At 31.5% G+C, this 24,733-nt stretch overlaps 1 protein-coding gene across 1 annotated transcript in view; it reads right to left on the bottom strand.

The window, feature by feature from the left end:
- Positions 1-1,603: 1,603 nt before the first annotated feature.
- The window catches only part of LOC113554768, a 39,872-nt gene continuing 16,742 nt past the window's right edge, over positions 1,604-24,733 (bottom strand). Inside the window, exons 3-12 of the mRNA XM_026958743.1 lie at positions 19,633-19,774; positions 16,370-16,472; positions 16,073-16,282; positions 12,589-13,048; positions 8,231-8,476; positions 6,115-6,235; positions 5,329-5,508; positions 4,874-4,979; positions 3,254-4,056; positions 1,604-2,396 (exon numbers count right to left, since the gene is read on the bottom strand). Of these exons, the coding sequence (XP_026814544.1) occupies positions 2,168-2,396; positions 3,254-4,056; positions 4,874-4,979; positions 5,329-5,508; positions 6,115-6,235; positions 8,231-8,476; positions 12,589-13,048; positions 16,073-16,282; positions 16,370-16,472; positions 19,633-19,774 (2,600 nt within the window). The 3' untranslated portion in view covers positions 1,604-2,167. The remainder of the gene's footprint in view (positions 2,397-3,253; positions 4,057-4,873; positions 4,980-5,328; positions 5,509-6,114; positions 6,236-8,230; positions 8,477-12,588; positions 13,049-16,072; positions 16,283-16,369; positions 16,473-19,632; positions 19,775-24,733) is intronic.

The raw sequence follows: 24,733 nt of genomic DNA on the forward strand, positions 1-24,733 counted from the left end.
AACGAAAAATCAGTTTTTTTTTAAAAAAAAGTGCACAGGTGGCCGTGGCCTATATGAATGAAAAAATATTGATATTCTTAATATTATTACGTTCACATATTAATTTGGAAACACAGCTCAACGTAGATGCAAAGTTTCAGAGTCGAAAACTTTTTCTTCTACCCGAAATTGATCAAAACGTAGTTTTAAAAAAAAAACAACGGTCTTTTACGGCTGGTAGTGGTAAACTTTTGAATAATCGCAATTATGGTTATTTTAAAATGTAGTGCAACGTTGAGTTTATCGTTTTAATATATTTGTAAGTGTTTCACAATTAAGCACCATATACTTAAAATAACATGAAATCAGTTTTTTTTTAAAGTGCTCACAAGTGGATGTGGCCCATATGAAACACTATTACGTTTTTATATTCATTTAGAAACACAGCTCAACGTAGATGTAAAGTTTCAGAGTAAAAAACTTATTTTTTCGACCCGAAAATGCTCAAAACGTAGTGTTTTAAAAAAAAAAATTCTTTTTTGCGGTTAAATTAAATACTATTACAAAGATGACCAAACCAATTAAACATGAGGTATATTATAATAGAATATCGAAAAAATAAATTTTATCAGAAGTATGTCGTGAAGCAGTGCCGTATCCAAGGGGGGGGGGGTCTTTTGGACTTAAGCCCACCCCGAAATCTTTTATTTTAAATAATATGTGTATATACAAGGTGATTTTTTAAGCATGCTCGCCCCATTATTATATTTAAATTATGCATATATTCAAATTTTGATTTTACATAGTTTCAAGTTGTTAAAAAACAACGTTTTTACTAAAAAATTATATATTTAAGTGTTTTACTTTTTTGAATGACAACATAGAGTTTTAATTTCATATTCCAAAGTATGAAAATTTTCAGAGTATTTTGATACATAAAAATCGAATTTAGGGCGAATAGTTTACGAGTTATAAATATTTAAAGTTTAGATGCGCGGAGTGGAGTGGTACGGGGTTACCTCACAAAATGTTTGTCCACTACTCCGCTTGTCTAAACTTTAAATACGTATAACTCATAAACTACTCGCCCTAGTATATGTTTTTAAATTTTTCCTATTTTTCTATAGAGTTAAGTATGAATGTTTAAGCCCACCCCGAAAAAAAATCCTGAATACAGCACTGTCGTGAAGAAATTTATACATGAATAATATCAATTAATGAGTTCTAATAAACTCACTCATGTTTATGAGTTATACGCTATGTACAAATTTTTCTATAGCAGTATAGCCTATGTATGACCAGGTGGCTTTGACCTGGAATAAAGTTTGACAATACACTTTGACCTATTATTTGTGTGGGCAAACTAATAAATGGCAGCTTTTTAATTTTAATGAACTATAGCTGTTATAAGATTTGCATTATTAAATTTATACCAATAACAAAAATTTAGTATTGCGTTTAACAGATGGAGAATTTAATAATAAAACATCAAATGGATTCGATTTAATGTATTATTGTGTGTATTATGTTATATTAAACACATGAAAATATATATTAAATACATATGAACGTGTTAATAATTTGGACGTTTCACTATGTTTGGAAAATATTTTACCATACAAAGTAATCGTCTCCGTTTATTATTATAATTTAAATTACTTAAAGTATAAATAATTAATTGCTAAAGTGTATAAATAAATATTTCATAAGGGTTATCGATTGCGATGTAAACCCGTAAGGCTTATAATATTATATACAAACAATTGTAACCTTTGCATTATAATATTATAGTCTTCGAACAAATGAGTAGGTTCTATTGTAATATTGATTCGCACATATGGTATTTACAGTAAGTACAATAAAAAATTATAAACGGGAATTCTATGATTTCGTTTTTTGAATTTTGAATTTTCAACAATTTTTAGGAACTAAAATTATACGATTCGTTACGCTTTTTTCTTTCATTCCACAATATAGTTGAGCTTTTAGACGAAATCGGAATCTCTAAGCCATTATTTACATACATGATAAATAAATAAACATACACGTATAATATAATATTATGTATATGTTTGTATACGTAACTTAATATTCATTTTTGCGTGTATGTCGTTGTAAAACTCATCACATACACATTACACGAAAAATAATAATAATATAAAACTATGGACTAAATATTAGCAGAATTTTATCTAATGTCTTCTTTGGATAAATCTAAGTCTTCTTCAACGATCGGGCTGTCGTCGGTCATCGCCGGTACGATTCTCGCTTCCATTAGCATCGCCCGCCCGCTAGACTGTTGTGCTTGCTCGTCCGGATGGTCGTTCCCAAACGTTAATGGAATGTATCTCTTTGGACTCTCGTCCAGTTGAACGTTGACTACTTGTTCGGACGTTTTATTTTCGTTGAACAAAAACCTGAAAACATAATATATGTCCAATAACGATTTTAAAGTCTGTTAGAAAATATTATTACTGTACGCATCATACATTGTAATCCATATTAATATAAGACAATGCTTGTATGTGTGAGCGATTCACAGACAAATCTATCATTAACATGTTACTGAAAATACGCAGTTGTTTCACGAAAAATTATCATTTTTTTTAAAACGTATACATAGATGATAGATCAGTGTTATCAGTAACAGTCGACAGAAAATAAAATACTTATTATACGATTAGATATCATTTTAGACTTGTATTTGATATTTGTTCAAAACAACTCAAACAGCTGTGTTGAAAATAATTGTAGTTAACATTAGAAGAGGTATATACAGGTAATTAATCATCTACGGGAAATGCCGTGCAGGATCAGCTTTTATAATAATATGTTATTTCGGGGAAAAAAATCAACATAAACTGAGGAAAAAGTAATTTTGCTGACTAAAAAAAAAAACCGAACCACATATCCTAAAATAACACAAATTTTATCATATATTATATCCGTCCGCCGGTCTGTTAATTATAATCGAGTACATAAATGTATCGAGATTTTATAACGGTTCTATTTAAAATAAATTCATATTAGTCAATATTAAAATATAAAAATACCATTATTTAATGTAGATTAGTTTACAAACTAATGTAATAACTGTATACCAACAAATGTAAAGGTTACGAGGTTATTTTTAAACTAGGTGGAATTATATTAAATCGCGTTGTTTTAAAATGCGTCTAGAAACCGGAAGTTTAGCACACTCACACAGTGAGTTCCCTTACTTGTTTATCATTAATAATGTTAATTTATAATTTAATATATTTAGTATACTGACCTCGGGAAGTGCTTGAGCGCGCGTTGCGCACGTTCTTTAGTCGGCCACATGAACGGCGAGAATGCCATCCGGGCGTACCTCTCGGCCTGTTCTATCATGTTCATCAGTTTTTGTGGCAACAGGTGGACGATGAACGACCGTTCGGCTGTGGTGGTGGACGACGTGTTACCGAGGTTCTGGTGCGGCGGCAACGACGATGACGACGTTGTTCCATTGCCGGCACCACTGGTAATGGCGGCGGCGGAACTTCCATCCGGCATCCGGTACATCCGGAACCTGCTCTTTGGCCGCAGCACTGGTTCGCGGATCTCTCCGGCCGTCCCGTTCCCAGCGCCCGCTCTACCGCCGGTTGCCTGCACCACCTCGTCGTACGGGAACTGATCGTCCGATTCTGCGACGGGACGAACGGCTGGTGCACCATCGACGACGCTGCTGCCACTACCGGTGGCCGTCCTGTTGCCCGTCCGACCACCGGCGACCCCGCTGGCCGAGAACCCACGGCCCGACTGCTCGCGCCTGTCCGACGACGGGTCCAGACTGTTGCCGGCCGGTCCCGCTTCGATGTCCACCAATGGCATCCACGGCACGTTCATGTACTCCTTGATGCCTACGCCCAGTGTGGCGCTCAGCCCCGTTGATCCGGCCGCGGCGGCGGACAGATCGCCGGGAGCAGTCAGGTCTACGTCCACACCGCTGCCGACGACTGGCAGGTGTACGGTGGACGTGTCGTTGATGTGCTGTTGGCGGTACTCCTCCGATTGGCCACCGTGTATCAAGTCGGTCTTGTCGCTGATGTCGCCGCCCTGAAACGATTGACAGTAGTTGTTACGATAACGTATATCATTACATCATTATAGGTATATATATATAATCAGTTCAGTTAATTTTGGCACTCGATAACCGTTACGATCCTATAACAACATAAACCATGATCCGAATATTATATTATACTGGAAAAACATCATAATCCCACATTTTATCTAGTACTACGACGATGGATATTCTTAAAAATCAGCGTTTTCCTTCCAATCTTTCAAACTAGCAATATCATATTGTATCGATATTGATATGTTTATAAATATATTGGTGTAGATACGTTTAATTATTATTTGACCAGGTATATTTTAATATTTTAACACTTCAAACCGAAGATCTGAAAAATGTTTATCATTCTAATAATGTACTGAAGACATTTCTATCTGTTGGTAATAACATACATTATATTACTATTATAATGTTTTGTTTCCAATCGAAACGTTTGACCGTTTAGAATAAATTAATGTTAATTTAAATTTGAAATACACGTTGTTGCGTGTTATTATTATTTAAGGACATATTTGATGTACATATCTTAAACTTGTTTCGATAATTGGGGGGAGGGGAAACTCTACAGCAACTAGTAGGTAAGTACAGGAAATTATATTATGTTGTGTGAAACACTATTACGTAACTGTTATCAAAAAATATGATTATTAATATATTATATGTTCAACATCGTGAGTTCTTACTAAACGTCAATATCTACAATGACGGTAACGGGAGACAAATGATAATAATTACATGATAAGCCTTAAAACAATTATAAAATTGTAAAAATAATGTTTGTTTTCGTTTCCTTACGTTGATCTGTAGCATCAATTCAGGCAGGTTGCAATCGCCTGGGTATAGAGGCAACACGACAGGCACTTCCGACTGCATAACTAAGCCCCTCTGGCAAACGGATTGGCTGCACATAATTTAAAATATCGTTAAACCAAGAGAAATCATAAATTATATTGTATTATGTTCTTTAGAGAAAAAAAAAATCAAATATTGATTAATGTTAAATATTTTGAATTCAAAATTAACGAATAACCTTAAAACACTTATTATAGTCAAAGCAAGTTGTCTAGTCTGTCACCTTGAAAGTAATAATTGTCTTAGGAAAGGTATACGTTTGTTATTCATACAATATTTTTTTTTGTAAATTTACGTACTTATTAGTAAGTATCTCAGTTATTTTTTAACTCATTTTTAACATAAATATTACTATATTAGTGTATTCTATAGACGGATGTGATGTTGCTGTTCATTACCTATTGCCATAACTGTCGGTAAGTATGAACTTGTCGATGCTCCACTTGGAAAGCCCATTTGACAGCCATCCTTTGTAAGCGGTGTACGTGATCTGAACTCTGTTAAAGCCCTGTAGCGCAGGATGTGGAACGATGATTTTCTTCATCGTCTCGCCCACCGAAAGCGCCGCGTCGTCTTTGCTATGACAATTGTAATGTTTGAGGATGTTATTATTACTGATCATCCGAAGTTTAAAAATATTGAAAGCATCGAAAGTATTTTTAGAAAGTATTTTATTGTCATAATATCGCATTATGTTTAACTCTTTTATTTTTTTTTTAAATAGGTTTTCGAAAATGGTTACTACTTTAAGAAGGTGGGGTAAGGTATGATCACTATGATCATATACTTGTGAGCATGCCCAGAATCATTTGTCATATACCTCCAGCCAATTCTGGAAATGTGCATTTATGTCATATACCGTGAAATTTTGAAGACGGCGAAGATAATAATAGATACAATCCGGTTTAAGAAAAAATGTACATAAAATTTAACCCATAGTGTAATATCTATTGATCTATTGATATAAAAGTATGAAGCTCTCTATTGTGGATTTTGCCACTGATATTTTCTGCTTATGACTTATGAAAATGTGTGAGTACCATATGTGGTAAATCAGAAAACTAAAAACGTCATCGATTTTTTTCAGTTCCATCCCTATATTTATTTAATTATTATTATCGAGTGCGTAGAAGGAAATATTTTTGATAATATACAATATTTATTTATCGGACGTTAATACTTACTTCGTAATGGTAAATGTTTCGTTTATATCGAGTTGACCAAACAGAACGATTTGTATTTTGCCGTAGCTGACCACAGGCAACGCACTAGGAGAGTTGTAGATTTTGACTATGTATTGGTGTGCTATAATAGTTGTGAGGAAATAAAATAAAAGAAGCATTTTGATGAATAATTAAAAAAATTAGATTCATGATAGTCTAATATATTATATCGGCGCTCTTAAAAAATCAAAAATTCAAAGTCAAAGTTACAATCATAGTCTTTTAAAGTCGTTTTTTTTCGTGCAATCTGCGCTCGAAAGTGATACAAGTCTCAGGTATTTGCGATCTCCTCATTACGCTGTAGACCGAAAAGAGACCGCGTAACTCGTCCCGCATTTAAAAAAACCTTTTGGGAACTTGTTTTTAATAAGTTTAGTGATGTATTTTAAATTAATGATTGTATCAGAAATATTAATACAACCGACAGGAAACCTAATAAATTAACCAAATCAAATAATTTACATTAATTGAAGCACAAAAAAATAAAACGGTTTACTGGTGTAAAATTATCACGTGATATTAATATATTATTATTCAACATAATATTATACATTTTTAATATTAATGTAAGCACACACATAATAATATGTAAAAACACTTACTACATAATATGTAAGAAAATAGATTTTTTACAGTGAAGTGACAAGTCATACTTTTTTCGTGATAAACATAATTCGTTTGATTAACTTTTTTTTATCGAAATCGAACTGGTTGTGCGTACCTGCATAGTACATTTCGTCATTTCACCATTATTTTTAAATTATTATCCAAACATATCAAAATTAAAACGATTAGTTCAAGTTTTTGAAACAATCTTGGAATCTGTGCATAAAACATGTCTACATTGTTATGTATTGGATTGTATGCGTTTTTAAACACGTCATAATAATGAAGATAAACAAACACTTTTTAATATAGTAATATGATATTATACTTATTTTTTGTACAATAAGTAACTCGTAAAATAAGGATGGTGTCAGAAATTATTATAACACGCAAAGTCAACACGCGGTGCAAACGATTGTCGATAATACCAATGTTTAACTTGGATCGTATCTAGCCGGGACACGCTTTCTTTAGTCAGACTATGTTTATTGTATTGATCATAGTTTACCGGTGTACAATAGGTAACACGATTAAGTATTTATACATGTATATCTCAATCATATATTATTATTATAATATTCTATTAATCAATCACACGTCGCATAATACAACGACTCATACTTGACCTTATACGCACACGATTCGACTATATTTGGCCGCAGCCCTATAACACGATAACATGTAGTTATTTCGCCATGATATTACTATTGGCTGTCACGAGATCACGGCGCTATTGTTGTCGTTACCAGTAAACATTATGACCGTGGTTGTAGTATATTGGTAAAGTATATCATTATGTGGTAGTCCAATTCGCAAAGGTGTGCAAGGTTATGTTAATAGTTGACAAATAATAAATTTAACTCGCTAAATTTACAGAACAATAATATGGAAAAAAAATACCACCTTAACTTAAAAAAATTAATCTATTCTTTTAATTATTAGTATGTAGAATTTGGATCGCTAAAGAGTATCTTGGCGCTATCTATAGATACCTATATGATATTATTTTACCAGGGAGAATATAATATACATTACAATATAAGATCATTGTTATTTAACACTGTGGATACAGTAATAATTAATGTATAAAATCATTAAGATCAACAGTTTTTAAAAATGCTTTTAGCATTAACTTGATGGATTGCTTTTAAATCAACTGAACAAATCTAAGTTGCACCAATAGTCAATTAAAGTAGTTGAGGTCTCAAGTGAATCAGAAAACGAACTAACCAGATAAGCTTTAAAAAGTTAAAAAATAGAATTCACATTTAACTTACGCTTACAGTTTTAACTAATTAATGCGCCCACCTTTGCCAATTTGACGGACGACCACGGACCCCACAACCGACGATGGTGAGATCGACATGCGCGCGCATCCCTCCATAAAAAATATAGGTATATACTTATAATAAATTATATACAGCGATGTTGTAATAATATTAATATGATAATATGATAAGATAATATTTACCACAAAACGGTTCCTCATCCCTGGTAAGCAGGTACATTTTCCCGCGACCCGGAGACTTGTCCGAGTGGTATCCCATATTGCCACACTTGGACTTGTCCTTGCATGGAAAGCACTCGCCTTCCAGAAACTTCTCGTACGACTCGCACGGTACGGCCGGGAACGCGCAACTTGGCGAAACGCTGTCAGTGAAGAACTTATACGCCCTCCGGTGATTGCACAGGCTCCTGCCGTACACTTCAGGCGCAGCTGAAATCGAACGAATGTCATATTATATATACGGTCGAAACAGCGAAATATTATGTTATGTGGCTGGCGGTGATGAAATTTATTGGGCATTGTCAATAAGACTGGCAGGCAGGCAATGTTGAGAAATTTATAATTTTATAACATTGACGTGCGCCTGTTTATATCGGCTGCACAGTGTAAAAATTTTAAACAAAAACTATAGGTATATTTAGATTTATTTAAACAATGATTATACTCCTATATCTTTTCAATCTTTAGGCAATGTTAATATTAGAATAACAATATGTTTTTTTATTATATAGGTTTTTTTTTATATTTTAAGGTAGCGTAGTTTTTGGTTGTGTATGAAACGTGTCGTGTCATTTCACCAAAGTTTGTTATGTGAAATAAATCACATTTAAAAATAAAATCAATCATATTCTTCAACTTATAAAATTATTGTTATGTAAAAGCGATTTTGTAGTTCAGATAGTATTTTTCAGGTCACATAATTGGCACTGTTTATGACTAACACATTATTTTATTAATCTTTTTTTTTCAAATATGCAATGCATATATAAAAAGACTACAAAATTATGAATTTTAATAAAAGAAACTATAATAAATGTAAAAATATACGTAAAATGAATTTTAATCATTAGGTAAATATATAATGTCGAACATATCTCATTTTTTAATTATAGTCCATCTGTATGGAATTGAATTATTTATTTATGGGTTGCTGGAACCAGAAATTTCAACATCAGAAATCGGCACCGATGGCTTTAAATCAGTAAAAGACAATGGAATCTAAGTATGTCGAAATATTCAAATATCACAACCATAACATCACCAACAAAATTTCCAAAACCAAAATATCTCCCGAAAAATATTTTATGATAAATTATAATCACAATAATAACACAAAAATATTATATGTACTATATTTTTGAACCAAACAATATATGGTCCATTTTCCTAGTGCCCAAAAAATGTACTACACACGGTTTTTAATGTTTTTATGCGCTAGTCATAAAGATAAAGCTTAGCATAAAATAAATATATTAGTATCATTTTTTTCGTATACATAATTATTTATGGTATTCTTATGTAATATTAAGAATGTTATATTAAAATGTATAATATGCAATAGGTATATTGAGAAAAAATAATAGACATAAAAATAAACCAAATATCTACATGAGTATATGTCATCGAGTTCTCTGAGACTCAGAAACCATATTATAAATATTATTAAACGATTTAATATTTTGAAACCCGTAACTATTTTTTTGTTTTATTAACTTTAATTTATATCACGTCATTAGTTTTGTACGATAACGTGTAATTTATAGATGTTGGATCATTAGCCGTTTACAGCTATTAAGGTGATTGTATCCGTGATTTTGAGCTGGTGAATTCGAGCGCTATTGAAGCTTATCTAAGGAATTTCGCCAACGGCCTGAAATAAATATAATTGACTATAGATTTGGTGGTCGGTGAACACGCAACTGAATAATGTTGGCCAAGGGTTGTGTTGTATTAGTTGTGACATCTGGGCGCACGACTTAAAATAATAACTGAAATCTAATACGATATTAAAATGAAAGAGTTCGTTGGTAGCGTAGTTGGCACGGAACGCACCCATTAATTTTGTTCGATTCGTTATGGGCGTATATTTAACGAATCCGAGCAATACAATTTAAATACTGTCGTAGAGAAATGTTATCAAATAAACATTGCACAGTTTGGTTATATGTGTATTGCATTTTGGGTCTGGTGATGAAATTTAATGTTTGTGTATACAGTTTATAAAATAATAATATCATATTGCAATGCGTATAGGAATTAATAACGTTTTTTTTTTCAGGATCGTAACGATTCGATGCGTCGTGCCCGAATGCGAACGATAATACGTATAGTTTTTTTTTTCAGGATCGTAACGATTCGATGCGTCGTGCCCGAATGCGAACGATAATACGTCTTCTGTGTCAAATCGTAAGAGTTAGTACTTATTAATATTTGGGACGAGTACAAAATATAACGGTTTTGAACTCGTAACTGTGTTTATAAACGACTCCCATCGAATATTGCATATTTGCATACAATCGATTTTGGAATTCGACGAAAAAATACTTTCACAGTTGTAGTTGTATATATAGGTGCGATGGAGCCGAGACGCTATGATTTTGTTCAGTGACCAGAAAGATAGGTAGCTGTATTTATAATATTTACGAAAATTGAGAGGATTTAAAAACACGCACAAGCATAGTATTATAACGGTAAACGCGAAAACACCAAGGCACATCTATTCAATTGCGTGTGGCGATGGTGCACCAAGCTAGGTAGATATACGTTAAGAATTATTATAATAAGCCATCAAGTAAAACACATTAAGTCTACATAAAAAACGCGTAAAAACGAGGTTTCAGCCGACCAGCTTGTTTTGTACCTACCTAACATATTCCATATTATTTTTTGGGTCAGTGGGTTTTATGTGGTAGACAAAATTATTTTTACTAATTCTCAACTGTAGAACATTTACGATATCATAAGATATTAATAAAATATATAGTTATAGAGTGTCTGTGCATAATACGCTTCTGGAGTTTTTTACGTGTAATTTTTTTTTTTTTTTACTATCTAATGTCAAAATAATAATTATGACGATAAAAAAAAGCCAATTGCACGTTATAATAAAAATTATTATCGAGTTAGTCTTGTGGATACCTGTTAGTCTCGTAACCTACAATGGTGTTAAACATAATTAATAATTTTATTATAAATATTATATATTATGTTTTTGTTTACTAGAAAAACAAGTGAATCTTAAATCGACCAATTTAAAATACGTTCGAATAATATTTGGTGGTGACTGGTGGTTGTGCCCGTGTATTTTCACGAGATTCAAACAGAGAGCCCTACCTGCAGCTGTTAACTGCGTAGTGTATATTTCATATATTATTATGTTATTACAAAATATAAAAGGTAGATACAGTCCAATAAGGTGAACCGGTTAACAGCCAACCCCAATACGGTCCAAAGTGTATAATTGCATGAGTGATTTTTTTTCTAAAGATGTTTCGTTTTCTGGAATGCAACCCATTTTAGTATATATCTATATATACTGTTTCGATGATATTGGTTTATACATGTGCACTCGTACACTAATGCATTATTTTATACACTGCATTCAATAGTAATATAACTGAATGACTATGATTTTTACAAGACATGAGATTACTTATGAATATTATGATGCAAGCAACATTTCGTGACAACATGTGCAGTATGAATGTAAATTATTATACAGGTATATAAATTAATTGCACATTTTAGTATACAACCAATTGTTTTAACAATTAAATTGTAATAGTAAATAACATAAAATGTATAGAAATATAATATATTATATGTGTATATAAACTTTATGTTTTTGTAACACAAAACGTGTAAATTGTACTTATAAAAGTCTACGCCCAAACATTACAATAATAAAAACATCGTTTTTCACTTGCCTAACAAAAAACATGACGAATCTTAAGGTAGTAGGTATCTTAAAATATGTTTGTATTGAACATTAAAGATCTGAGTTTCTAGACAGACGATGAGGTATGCACATATATACAAAGGTGTGTTGTTGGATTGATCATCAAAAAAATAAGTCGAAGAAAACGTTGTTAATTCAATACCCATAAATTCGGAGTATTCATCATTGCAAAGGAATTTAGACTAAAACTGAAGAAAAATAACTTATTATTAAATGCAATACCTAAGAAGATGTCGATTATTTGTTGATGTTTAAATTTTAAAGCAAAATAAATATGAATTAACCCATTTATAATTAAGATGTATTTATTATGTAAACTTAAATTTTAAGATAAGATAAAATTTTAATCTAGCAAATTTTCACTTTAGGTATAACAATAGTACTTACATAATAATAATAATACGATGTTATTATAATATTTTTTGCTAATTATAAGAACTGTACATGGTTACTATAATAATTATATACTCGATGATGCAATCATACAAGACAAGTTATTCTCGTGGTACTTGTACATTAGACACTCATTGAATATCCTATAGAGATATGTCACAAAAATAATGCATATGTAGGTATTACTCACACCAAATGATGTCGGTGACGGCGCCGACGAACAAGTTGGAGCAGCCCTTCTGCATGCGACCGCCGTTTGGATAGTAGTCCACGTGGCCCATGGGCTGCCAGGCCCCCAGGCCTCCTAGTATGAGGTTCTCACCGTTGGAGTGGATCACGTCCACAAACTTGGCGTCCGTCGAGTCCAGCCGGGTCTTGGGGTCCTGGTTCTCGAAAAGCGGTCCCGCCGGATCCAGGCCCGTGATCCTGCTCAGATTCTTCAGCTCGGCGCCGGCATAACCGGCCGCGTGTGCGCCCAAACTGAAGCCGATCAGGTGCACGTTCTCTATCGGAAGGTTCGCCTTGGACGCCAGCCCGGCGATCAGCATAGCCACTTGTTTGCCGACCAGCCGGGTATTGGCCGCGGCGCGCACGTAGTTGGGTATGATCGCCCCGGCCTCCCAGTCCACGCAGATGACGTTACAGTCGACCTGTGACACAGACGCAACGTTACGATCAGAGACCAAATTTTGTGGTAATCTTATTTCACGCCTTATGATAGAGTGTAGAATCTTAGCCCCCCCCCTCGACGATAGGAAAAATTATTATAATATTTAAATTTACAAAAAATTATGGTATTACTGAATAAAGTCAATTACTGTTTGGTTAAAACAGCAATGGGGCATTGCAATTATACTCTACAGTCACGATGATTAAATGCTTATCGATCGTCAAAATATAAAATAATACAACGTGGCATACAATTTAATAATCACGGTATAATATAAGTATTATGATAACTTCTAAAAAATATTGTATTTTTACTTTCGTCTAGAGACTATGTGTTTTTTTAATTCTATTTACTTTATCGCAGATTCAAATCAAATAGTTTTAGCAGGTATAACATTAGTTAAGAGTTGAACTTTTCTCTTCGGTACCCATTAACAATTTAATAGATGCTAAATGTTGTGCGTTCTTGTTATAGTGTCTCGTTTTTGTTGCGTATAACTATCTTAGTCTTGTACTTATATTTTATTTCGTTTCGGATTCAAAGATTTTTGGTGGGCATAGTAATAATAATAATAATAATTTATAAATCTTGATGACCTCATATACCTACCGGTTTATGAGCTCACACACGCGTATATAATATTTATGTCCGTTTTCCAATAATAATAATAATAATAATAATAAAATATCATGACGTAAACGGAAACACGCGGAAGTAGCTTCTTCTAGTGTATACAATCGCCACTGGGTCAACGACGCCAAGTGCAATGTTGCTATGTACTATATACGTATCATTATATATTATAGTGTCGTGGGGTCATCGGCGCGAATGCTTAATTGGCACATCCACGAACAAAAATCTGTGTTCGTCGAAGTAATGTTTTACATAGATGTTTTTCGTCTGTGCGGATTATTCCGGTACATGATTCACATTAGTGAGCCGGGATGGTTATAAAATTATTATTATCGAACATAATTACTATCATCGTTGTCATACGGCGCAGCGCTGCAGTAATAATTGCTCACGTGCTCAGACGGTCAGATCGCGATCGAAATGATGACGACAATAATAATGATATTATTATTGTTATTATAGTGATAAATGATAAGAATATGATTTCAAACGGTTTTTTCTTTTACCAATACGCTATGCGACGGACCATTAACTGTCGTAATTATTGTTATTACTATTTGCACGGTATATTGAACGCCATGAACGGTGAACGTTATTGTGCATTCGATAGTTAGTATTATTTTTTTATCTCCGTTAAGTACGTAATTATTGTTTTTTTTTTATACGTATGTATAAGTATATATTATTTACATAATTTGAAAATTGTGTAATTTAAAAAATATTTAACGTAATTTATTATTAAAATGGTCATTGTGGACGATAATCTTGGAAAAATTGTATTCTAAACTTGCTAATATTTTGTCAAACAGCCACTAATTCATAATAATAATTTGGCGGTAAACCTATACTTTGATATATGACGTGTCCAAAATGCATCCAATGACTTGAAAAATTACATGAAAGTAATCATGTAACACCTAGTATAACCTAACGCCAACACTTTCAGAACATTTTTCACCAACTAATTTTAGTTCTAGTAAAAACATGGGGTTTTGTTTAAAATTAAAAGTTTGAATTTCCACTGAAGATATGACATCGCTTAATACTTTACCGTCTTTACCGGGGCGTCGCAACGCTAATCGTTGTTATCAAAAAATAAATTTGAAATATTCTATTTATTATTTTATATAAATAAAAAGTCATCGGTTTTATCAGAGGTGCCATGAGAAAAATTCGGTTCCAAAAAGGCTCTGTAAGACGAAAAAGTTTGGGAACCGCTGCCTTAAGTAATACAATAAATCACAATCCTTTAAAATATGAATTCCTAAAACATCGGAATTCGAATAAATGTATAATTGTAAGAAAAAAAATTCATGAACATGATTGGTAAATCACTCTCTATACAACACAGGCAGTGGTGTGGTGAAAAATATTATTTAATCCTATTGCTAAAGCTGGTATAACGGAGGACTGGGGTATATATATTATATACAGAACATGATGAGCGTATGGATTAGGCTTTATTCTTAAACTATTATTTGTCAATCTCCATCATATTATTATATTAATACGATGTGCATAAAAAAAAAAATCGAGTTACGTTAAAATTCCACTCTAAATCGTTTGTGATTTTACATGTGCACCTATAGAATATGATATGCATCATATACGCGTGTGAAGAGTTTAGAAAAAACACGGTCACGAAATTCATATTTTTAAAGAACTATAAAACGATTCTTAGTTCGTTTAAATAATGTATTTTATATTACATACTAATAAATATAATACTAATTATAAGTAGCATATTAAACATTTACACTTTCCGTTTGTAATCAGAATAAATCAATCAGTATGTTTTTAATTGTGTTTAATTTCACTTCGTTTAATTTAGTTTCTATACATTAGCCTTTTCGTAAAATCAAGTTAATATATTCTTATTCGTTTAATTTTCGAAAAACGAATGGTGTTATTATAGTTGTATTTTTATAATAAAAGGCACAGTAATATATCGAATTGAACCATCGTTTTCTTTCACACAATTTCATCCCATCAATGGGTAAGTGCTATTGATTGCTAAGAAAATAGAAGATAACAATAATAATAATAATAAAACAACTATCCAATCTATATTATATCTAGATACCTAGTATACATAAAAGAAAATTCATTTTCCGTTATAGAAATATGTAAGCCAAATACAACACGTCGTCATACTATGTATATACAATCAATACACTCACGCGTGATGTATTCCTACAAAATTGTTACGCCGATTGTATAGACAGGTACAGAAGTCGATTCATTCAAAATATTAAATTTCTAAGGTATGCTTTACGATATAGTAGTTATAAAACGAGAACTGCACATGCATTTATTGTGATAAATAGTAATAGCCTGACAAATTGTCAACCGTCATGTGCAGGGTACTCACCACGTCCATTAACGCGGATCTCATTTCGTACACCCACACGTTTGAACAGGAGCTACCAAACCCGTGTACTATGACTTTGGTGGGCGCGGACACGTTGAAAGCTTTGCCAGCCCAGTGCCAGATGGATGTCATATTTGTGAACGCCACGTCCAACAGTGGTGTGTCCCGTCGACTCCTCCGCGAGCTGTACAATAAGAATCTCGTGTTTACCTGTAAAACACACGACGAAAATTCATCAAAATATTATTTACAAATTTCCAAAAATTCTACTTCAATAATACATGAACACAATATTACCTCGTCCGGACGATTTGGTACCATTCCTATGTAACCATAAGGGCCGGAAGTGTCAAAGCATCCCACTTCCGGATAGCAGGCATTAGTTTCTGCCCTTTTTTGTCTGTGAATAAAAATGATTAAAATTACAATGACAACTATTTATTTGTGTTAGTTTGATTAACCACTTTATTAGTGATCAAATCGGAATTTTTAATAAATAAGACAGTTCAGATTCAATATAATAACGGTATATGGAAACATTTTTGACTTTGAATTTGGATAAAATAGAAATTTTCAAGATGATTGTCCTTGAATACTAATAAGTCATGATTATACGTAGGTTCATGTGTATATTGTATACATTATGCATATTTAATTTAAAAAAACATTTGATGATTTTAGGAAATGAGAATTAAAAAACAAGTTTTGTTCGTTAAGTAAACCCGCGTTTTTAAGTCTTACACTCAAAATTACATAATCATTTTAAAATACAAGTAGGAAATAGTATATGTTTTTGATTTCCTTGTTTTTTACCATTATTTTTTTAATTTTATTTTGAGGAATCAACTGCGTGGTTATTAGACGGTAATTACATTACTTATAATTAAATTAATAGTTCAGTCTCGTTGTTGAATTTATTTTTTTATTTTTTTTTTCAATTATGCAAACAAAGCATGTAAACCGGTATCATTTTTTTGTAATACCTTTTATTTTAAATAATATATAAACAGCTTATTTTATTTGGATTAATTGATTGTGTTTAATTATAAAATATTTGATTCAAAAAAAATATATATATATCTATTTAGAAAGTTTATACGATTTAATTTAATTTTAGGAGTCAAATCAATTATGCGAAGGTTTTTTTGGTAATTAAGTTTGTCTATTAGTATATCTTTGGCGGTATTCATTAGTCATTATCGAATAATATGGAAATAGCTTAAAATTATTGAACATAATAATTGTCAACACTAAATAAGTACAAAATAATTATAATATACATTAAGAATTTATGAATAGCATTAAGCGATAATATTCTGGATTATTATTGTAATTTACTTAAGTTAATTGTAACGTTGTATTATTATAATAAATTATAATCGTATTGTATTAAGAAATGGAAAAAAGAAATCCACATAAATCCAAATAGTACTCGTATTATATATTTATATTATAAAACTAAAAACCAATAATAATTTTGATAAACAAAAAAGTATCAGGTAAAATTGTACAAAATAAACTTATTTTGTGAAGTAAAATAATACAAATAGTTTACATTTTTGATTTTAATATTTTATGTTCTATTTTTTTTTACATATTATTATTTTTATATAAACTGATACGTACCACTGTTTATCTCGAAATTGGATGAAGCTTTACTAACTTTGCGGCTAAATAGTGTTAATTATTATTGATATAATATTATTTAGATTAACCTAACCTGTTTAAGATGTGCGTACCGTTATATGACTACCATGACGCATAATATCGAAAATCTTTGGAATTCTTAAATTACCATTATAATAATTTTACTTGATGTTTAACTGCACCAAAAGCGTTTTGAAGTTTTTTTCAAAAAATAAATTAAAAACGCAATGATTTTGAAGAAAATTAAATTATTTTAGCACGCGTGTACTTAGAGTTGCTTTAAGATTCGGGTTTAGAACCGGAGCGTCGCCGTAATCAACGTAAGATACACCCCTTTCACATAATATAAAATATAACGCATGTCTACGCCTATATAACAATATGATGATAAATTAATTCAACGTCATAACGGTACAATATGATTCCGAGTACGGTGATTCTGACGTTACTCAAAACGTTGGGACCATGAAGGCGCAGGTGTGTACGCAACGTTCTTTCGTATAATATACAATAATAATATACAAATGCATTCCCAGCCCCAACGGTGAATTCTATTATTCGGAGGTCGAACCTCCGTCGGAATACGCTTTCAATTAATGTGTTTTGATTGATCAACGGTGGGCGTAAATGTATGCTTGCGATCTGTATGGATCCTATTCTAAAGTCTGCCTAGTCATAATAACTATAACTTAGTACCTAATATGCGTAATATAATATATTTATTTCGTTCTATTAATTAGGATTTAAAATGTTTGCGTTTAATCAATATTATAGTTATAATTAATTATATATATATATATATATATAAATACCTTCATTAGACTTATTAGGTGTTCAAATAATTATTTTTTTTATTTAATTACCTATACACTTTTTTAGAAAATTTACTTTTCCATACTTTTTTGTTCAATTATTAATTAAAATTAATTTAACCCATTTGAAATAAACATCATGTATAAATATACTTTTTTTGCAATAATTATAGTCACTATATAAGGTTGTTTTGTTCCGGTCATACTTCCATTTCCATTTACGTATATTTTGTACATCGCACATACTATATTATTTTTTTAATCTTCAACTGAACTTTTATAATATGTTGATATTGTGTGATAAATTAACATACTTTTTTATACTACTCCAGCATTTCGCATATATTATTTTTACTTAATCACTGCTATATTTATAGCAGCAGGATTCAGACAGAAAATAAACCGCTGACGTGAGATTTAATTAATATTGCTCTATAGTTTATAACATCAGAAGAATAACATACAATATTGTCACAAACGGTCAAATATTGTATTATGGCATTGGATACACTTCATAGGAATGGATTTATTTTCCGGAGACCTTATGGTTGATAGCTCTATGAAACAGTTTAATATATCATAAAATTAGTTGCAGTGTGTTATATATTATACTGAAATCTAAACGTCATAAACGATTTACAGTTATAAGCTGCGTTAAGCTATTACATTTTAGGATACGGTATTCCCCTTTAAATCGAGTAGGTATTTAATGTTTTTCACTCAGATCGGTACCTGATCGGAACAATATATAGATACACCACGTACGAGAGCATAGTTTGCGTACTATACAGAGTAATAATATAATACGAGTAGTGTACATAATATTATGACCGTTACAACTGTCGTATCTAATAACGTTCTCGTCGTAATATCATAACTGCAGTATTATATAGGTAGAGGCATCTGCAGCCAAGTTTTATCACGCACCGTTTTAGTACACGAATATTAGATCATCCGCACAGTATTATTATTATTAATTTACGGCTTTCTCGATTTTTGAAATCAAGCAATTGTTATTTTGACCGAGTTTCGGCGATCCGGATGGCGTACGCATATAATCTTATTAGAATACATTCCAGTACGAGGGGTTTTTTTTAGCACCTTTTCGACGAGTTCTTTCGCTGTTTCCATTCTTCCATTGACTGCACAACGGATTTGTAGATCTGTAGGTCCGACGCCTCGTCGGCCGCTTCCAGCTCGGCGTTCGCCCATCTCGTGCCGGCGCTCTTCACCTGTCCGTTCACTGTAACAAAAGATTACAAAAACGAATTAATCATCAGGTCGGACAAGTCGCCCACGTTCCGATCACACGAGATTGTGTATCAGGATAGTACTCTACCCGCCATCGCTCATAATATTATTACCGTACACGCGAGTACAATTCATCGGACGTATTATAATATTATCGTCCGCACGTCATCGACTGCGGCGGGTTGCGCGCATCGATGAACTCGCTGTTGCAGAAACGACGATCGGTCGGTCAGCATAATACAATGGACACCTATAGGTTATCTATATAATATATTATTATAATGCGCACTATACAGTATACGGCTCGTGTAGTTTAACGATTCATTATGCCACATCCCCCCCCCCTCTCCACTTCACCAAAACCGACACCGACATCACCCACGATTGCTAGCAACCGAAAAGTAACAACAATAATATACATATTATAGATCATTACCTCTTTATACGTAGAATTATATGTGTCTCGGTGTGGATTATGCTTTTCACGGTCGATATAACACGGACGCGATGCGTATAATATGCTCCCATCGTATAAATATATCGTATTATAATATAACATTTGACCGCGGAATAGGAATTACTTTAAATTTATTACAATACGCGTTTTTATAGGTCACCGAAACTTTGCCGAGCGAACGTCCTCGCGTGTCGATCGTGATTCATATATTATGATGCGAGTGCGACGTTTGAATGTACCTAACGTTAATATTATATTACTGTGTACAATTTTTCAGACTTTTTTGGCCAAAAGGTGCGATCTCGACATTTCGAATCATCTGCCAAAGTGACTTTAAACTTCAAACCATAATATTATCTTCTTTCATAACAAACGATTATTTCTGAATTTCAAATACAAAAATTAACTAATGAATTAAAACTGTTCTGTATCAAGTCTTGAAATTTGTTTTTTTATTGCAAGTGAATGTTCGTATAAGAAGAACTAACTTTAATATGAACAATATCAGATTGGGACAAAAAACTTTTAAGAATATGGAACTTTTTGGTTTTTAATATATTTTTTTCTGTAATTTAAATTGTTACTATAAATCCCAAAATATTAAATGATGTGGCATTGGCTTTTTTTTTTAAATAGATACTAATTTTATAATTGATACATTGTAAACCAATAGTAAAGTATAGGTATACAAAATATGATTAAGTCACCTACCTCTTTATTTTTTTGCAATATAGAATATAACTTATAAGTAAACTTTCAAAATCAAGAAGTGACGTTATGTTAAAATAAAAATCATTTGATCGTGGTTGACACAACGATTATGATATGGTATTTATTGATTATCCCTAATTTATTTTATAATGTAAATATAACCTTTTAGTTTTAACAGTTCAAAACTATAAGGCGAAATCATTATTAAATAACAAATTTATGAATCGTATATTAATTTAACACCTTTTAGTTCTGAATAACTCTTTAAATAGATCTATTTGGTTGTTTATGATATTGAATTATACATTCATAATAATTAATCATATAATATGATATTATTTAAGTATACGTATATAATATAATATATCATATCATATTATATAAAAATGAGTTTTCAAGAAAATAGTTTTGCACCTTTTAGTTTTCTTGCGCTATAATAATGATATCAAATACTTGTCAGTTTTACTGCAAAAGGATCGTCGAAGAGCGTAATATATTGTATGATTAGATTGCTCTGTAATATCGCGACGAAGTGTAGAAACGCTGTCGACGTGAATTAAATTTGATCGTGAAGTTAGAGATTTCACTAGACAAACTCGACGACCACGGTCCGTGTGAGGTCATGGTCCGAAACCGTGGTCGTCCTCAAATTATATGTGCAACGGCGGGGATACTTGTTGGAAATCCGGTATGGGTTCAAATGGAGAACTTCGATAAACGATCAGTCAAAATATTCCTCGGATATTATTAATTCACGTATAATTCACTCTAAAATTATTGATTTCTGAATATTTATGAAAACTATGAGATACAATAAAATATTATACACACTAGTGTTATACTTTTTCCTAATGTGTATTGTGATTTTATAAGAATAATACTAAAGTATATAATTGACTATTAGCATACTTTTTCTTAATCAATTTAGAAGAGAATTTTAAGTATAAAAAAATCAGACCGGATTTACAGGTATAATAATAACTGGGCGTTGGAAGTTCATCTCATTTGGCTTAGCTTGTCGCCAGACACTAATTTATTATTATTTTTAATTTTAAATTAATGACAAATAATTTGAAAAATATCAAAAAAGTGTTACTAAAACAAACGTGTTTGGTATTAATATTCATTGACCATTCACATTTACAGCCTTGTAAAGTGTTTTTCAACGAAGAAAAACTACGTATAATATTGTAAAATCTATATAGCTTATCCGATCGCTCTGTTGGTAGCTGTAAAGCAGATAATCTAAAAGTATGTTTTGATGATTTATTGATTTATGTTAAGGCCAATGTGGAAAGTAAATAAGATGATAGTTATTTCTAAATACGTTATATTTCATGTGCATTATTATAATAATGACATACATTTCAATTACATACACGGTACACATAAATATTCTTAAAATGATATATTATGTAATATTCATTAAAATGTCTATTGATTAAATAATAATTTTAGTACTTATTATTGTAAATATTTGGTAATCGTTATTTTCCCGAATTTCGAAGTTTATTTCGAGATTTTATTTAGCAACAGTCAAAGCAATTTTAAAATGACGTGTGTTTTGATTTCGAAATTTTAAAATATTATTTAAGCTATAAGTATATGCGAATCTCCGTGTTCTAATTTTAATCATACGATTGCGATCGTACGATACAATGACATGATAACAATTTTAAATCCATATTCCCAGCTTGACCTGTGTTTCGAAATTGACACATATTAAACTTTGAGTACTATATTTATTAGGTACTTTATACAACCGTTTTACTATAGTGCTTCGCTTCTTATAAATTATAAATAAATTTTTCATCGAGAGCGCAATAAAAATTTGAAATACGAGACATGGGAGGTGTATCTTCAATCTTGCAATGTCGGATTGACCGAGTTTGAGACACTGCGGGTAACCCACTGTAAGATGTCACATTGCGATAAATCGAAAAGATAGATCGAAAGCATATTTTTGTGTCTTTGAATTTGTCAACTGTAATGCTGAAATGAAATCGATCTCAATTTGTCGTAAAAAGAATTGCAGAATGACAAAGAACAAATAGTTTCATTTTCTAATTTTTTTTATCGTGCCGACTTTTGATCTCCTTTCTGAAATGTATTACGCAATGTATGGCAGTATGGCCACCACACACGTATAGCTATCCATTCGATCATAGAATAATGGTCGCAAACATCGCCACTCGACCGACAATTTTTACGCTTACTTTCAATTAATCATTGTTTTTAATCAAATGTAGTGTGGCTATTTTACTTATTTTGCCTTGTTCACTCCATAGGAAAAATATAATTATAATATGATATATGTGTGCGTACGGTTCTGTTTTAATACTGTTTATTTGTCTATGATTTACGGAATTGACGGAAAAGCGTGTATACTAAATAACTAATTATTGTTTTTGTAAAAATAATACAGTATGATTATAATATTATTATTTTATTATAATATAATACGTACAGGCTAATTGATTCAAACGCACGATGAAACGTGCAAATGGAATAAAAATAAAATACCAATAATATATGTATTGCCATTACATACCTAATAAGTATAATTTTCACGTTTTAAAGAATGGGCACAAGCCACAAATTTCAATAAATCCGATACTTATATCTATACCTAGATTCAATGTACTTGAATTAAAATACATATATTTAATACCGTTGAGATAAATCCGGTACCATTAAAATTATAATAAATACACGTGTTGTATACTAGTATTGCCTTTATAATGCGTAGTGTAATATATTATTATTATAAATAGAAAAAAAAACAAGATTTTATAGTCATTTAGTATACCTAGTACCCATATACAATAATATAACACTGCACATAATATTGAATCGGATACGTTAATCAAAATGTTAAACCGATAAAGTTGTTAACTAACTTACTGTTGAAAACGCATTACCTATCATGTCTACTGTAAACATTATCTTTAGTTATTGAGGGACCCCGACTTCCAGTCACCTGCAACCACCACCAGCCAAAGGTAAATTTAAATCTTAAGTGTCTCGTTAATGATATATAGATATCTCGTTGATAACCAAAGTACCAAGCCACGGTTAATTTATTTTCAGTTATGTTTACAGCGGTGTTTATTAATTTATCACATTACATATTATTTATTTCAACAAATGCGCCTGAGACCAAAAAAATTATACCTGCTCATTTTAACAATTTAGAGCAATGTTAATAACGGACACTTGTTTATTATTTTTATAAATTAAAAACACTGCCTAACTTTCAAGACGGTTTTTTGGACAATGGCGACAGAGAAAGTCGACCCGACACATGTTCAAACTATACAATACTATGATATATGCAGTACGTACAGTAAGTAATATTATATTGTATTATCTAAAGGATAAGCTGTTATTTATTTAATTTTAGATAGATTCATCTCCGCTGTCTTTGTAATTCGCATAGCACAATATATTATTATGCATACGAAATAACTATGCACATAAAGACACACAAAGCCGTTTAAAAACCAATACTATTTAAGTACAAATAAATGTCTCTTCACATTTTTTAATATACATTCCTACCTATTTGAAAAAATAACCATTATAACAGTTAAACTTATTCGGTTATATTCAAAAACCTGCATTGTTGTAACGATTAGTTGTTTTTATTTTTAAAACATCTGCCGTCTCGAGCGTTTTAAAAGTATTTGAAATAAACGATTTACAAAAGTGGTGATGCAAAATTTATATTGAACTTAACATTTTTTTTTTCTCACGTTGTGATTTTAATGCGGTCGTATAAAT

The sequence above is a fragment of the Rhopalosiphum maidis genome, chromosome 2 (assembly GCF_003676215.2).
Source record: "Rhopalosiphum maidis isolate BTI-1 chromosome 2, ASM367621v3, whole genome shotgun sequence".
Lineage (NCBI taxonomy): Eukaryota > Metazoa > Arthropoda > Insecta > Hemiptera > Aphididae > Rhopalosiphum > Rhopalosiphum maidis.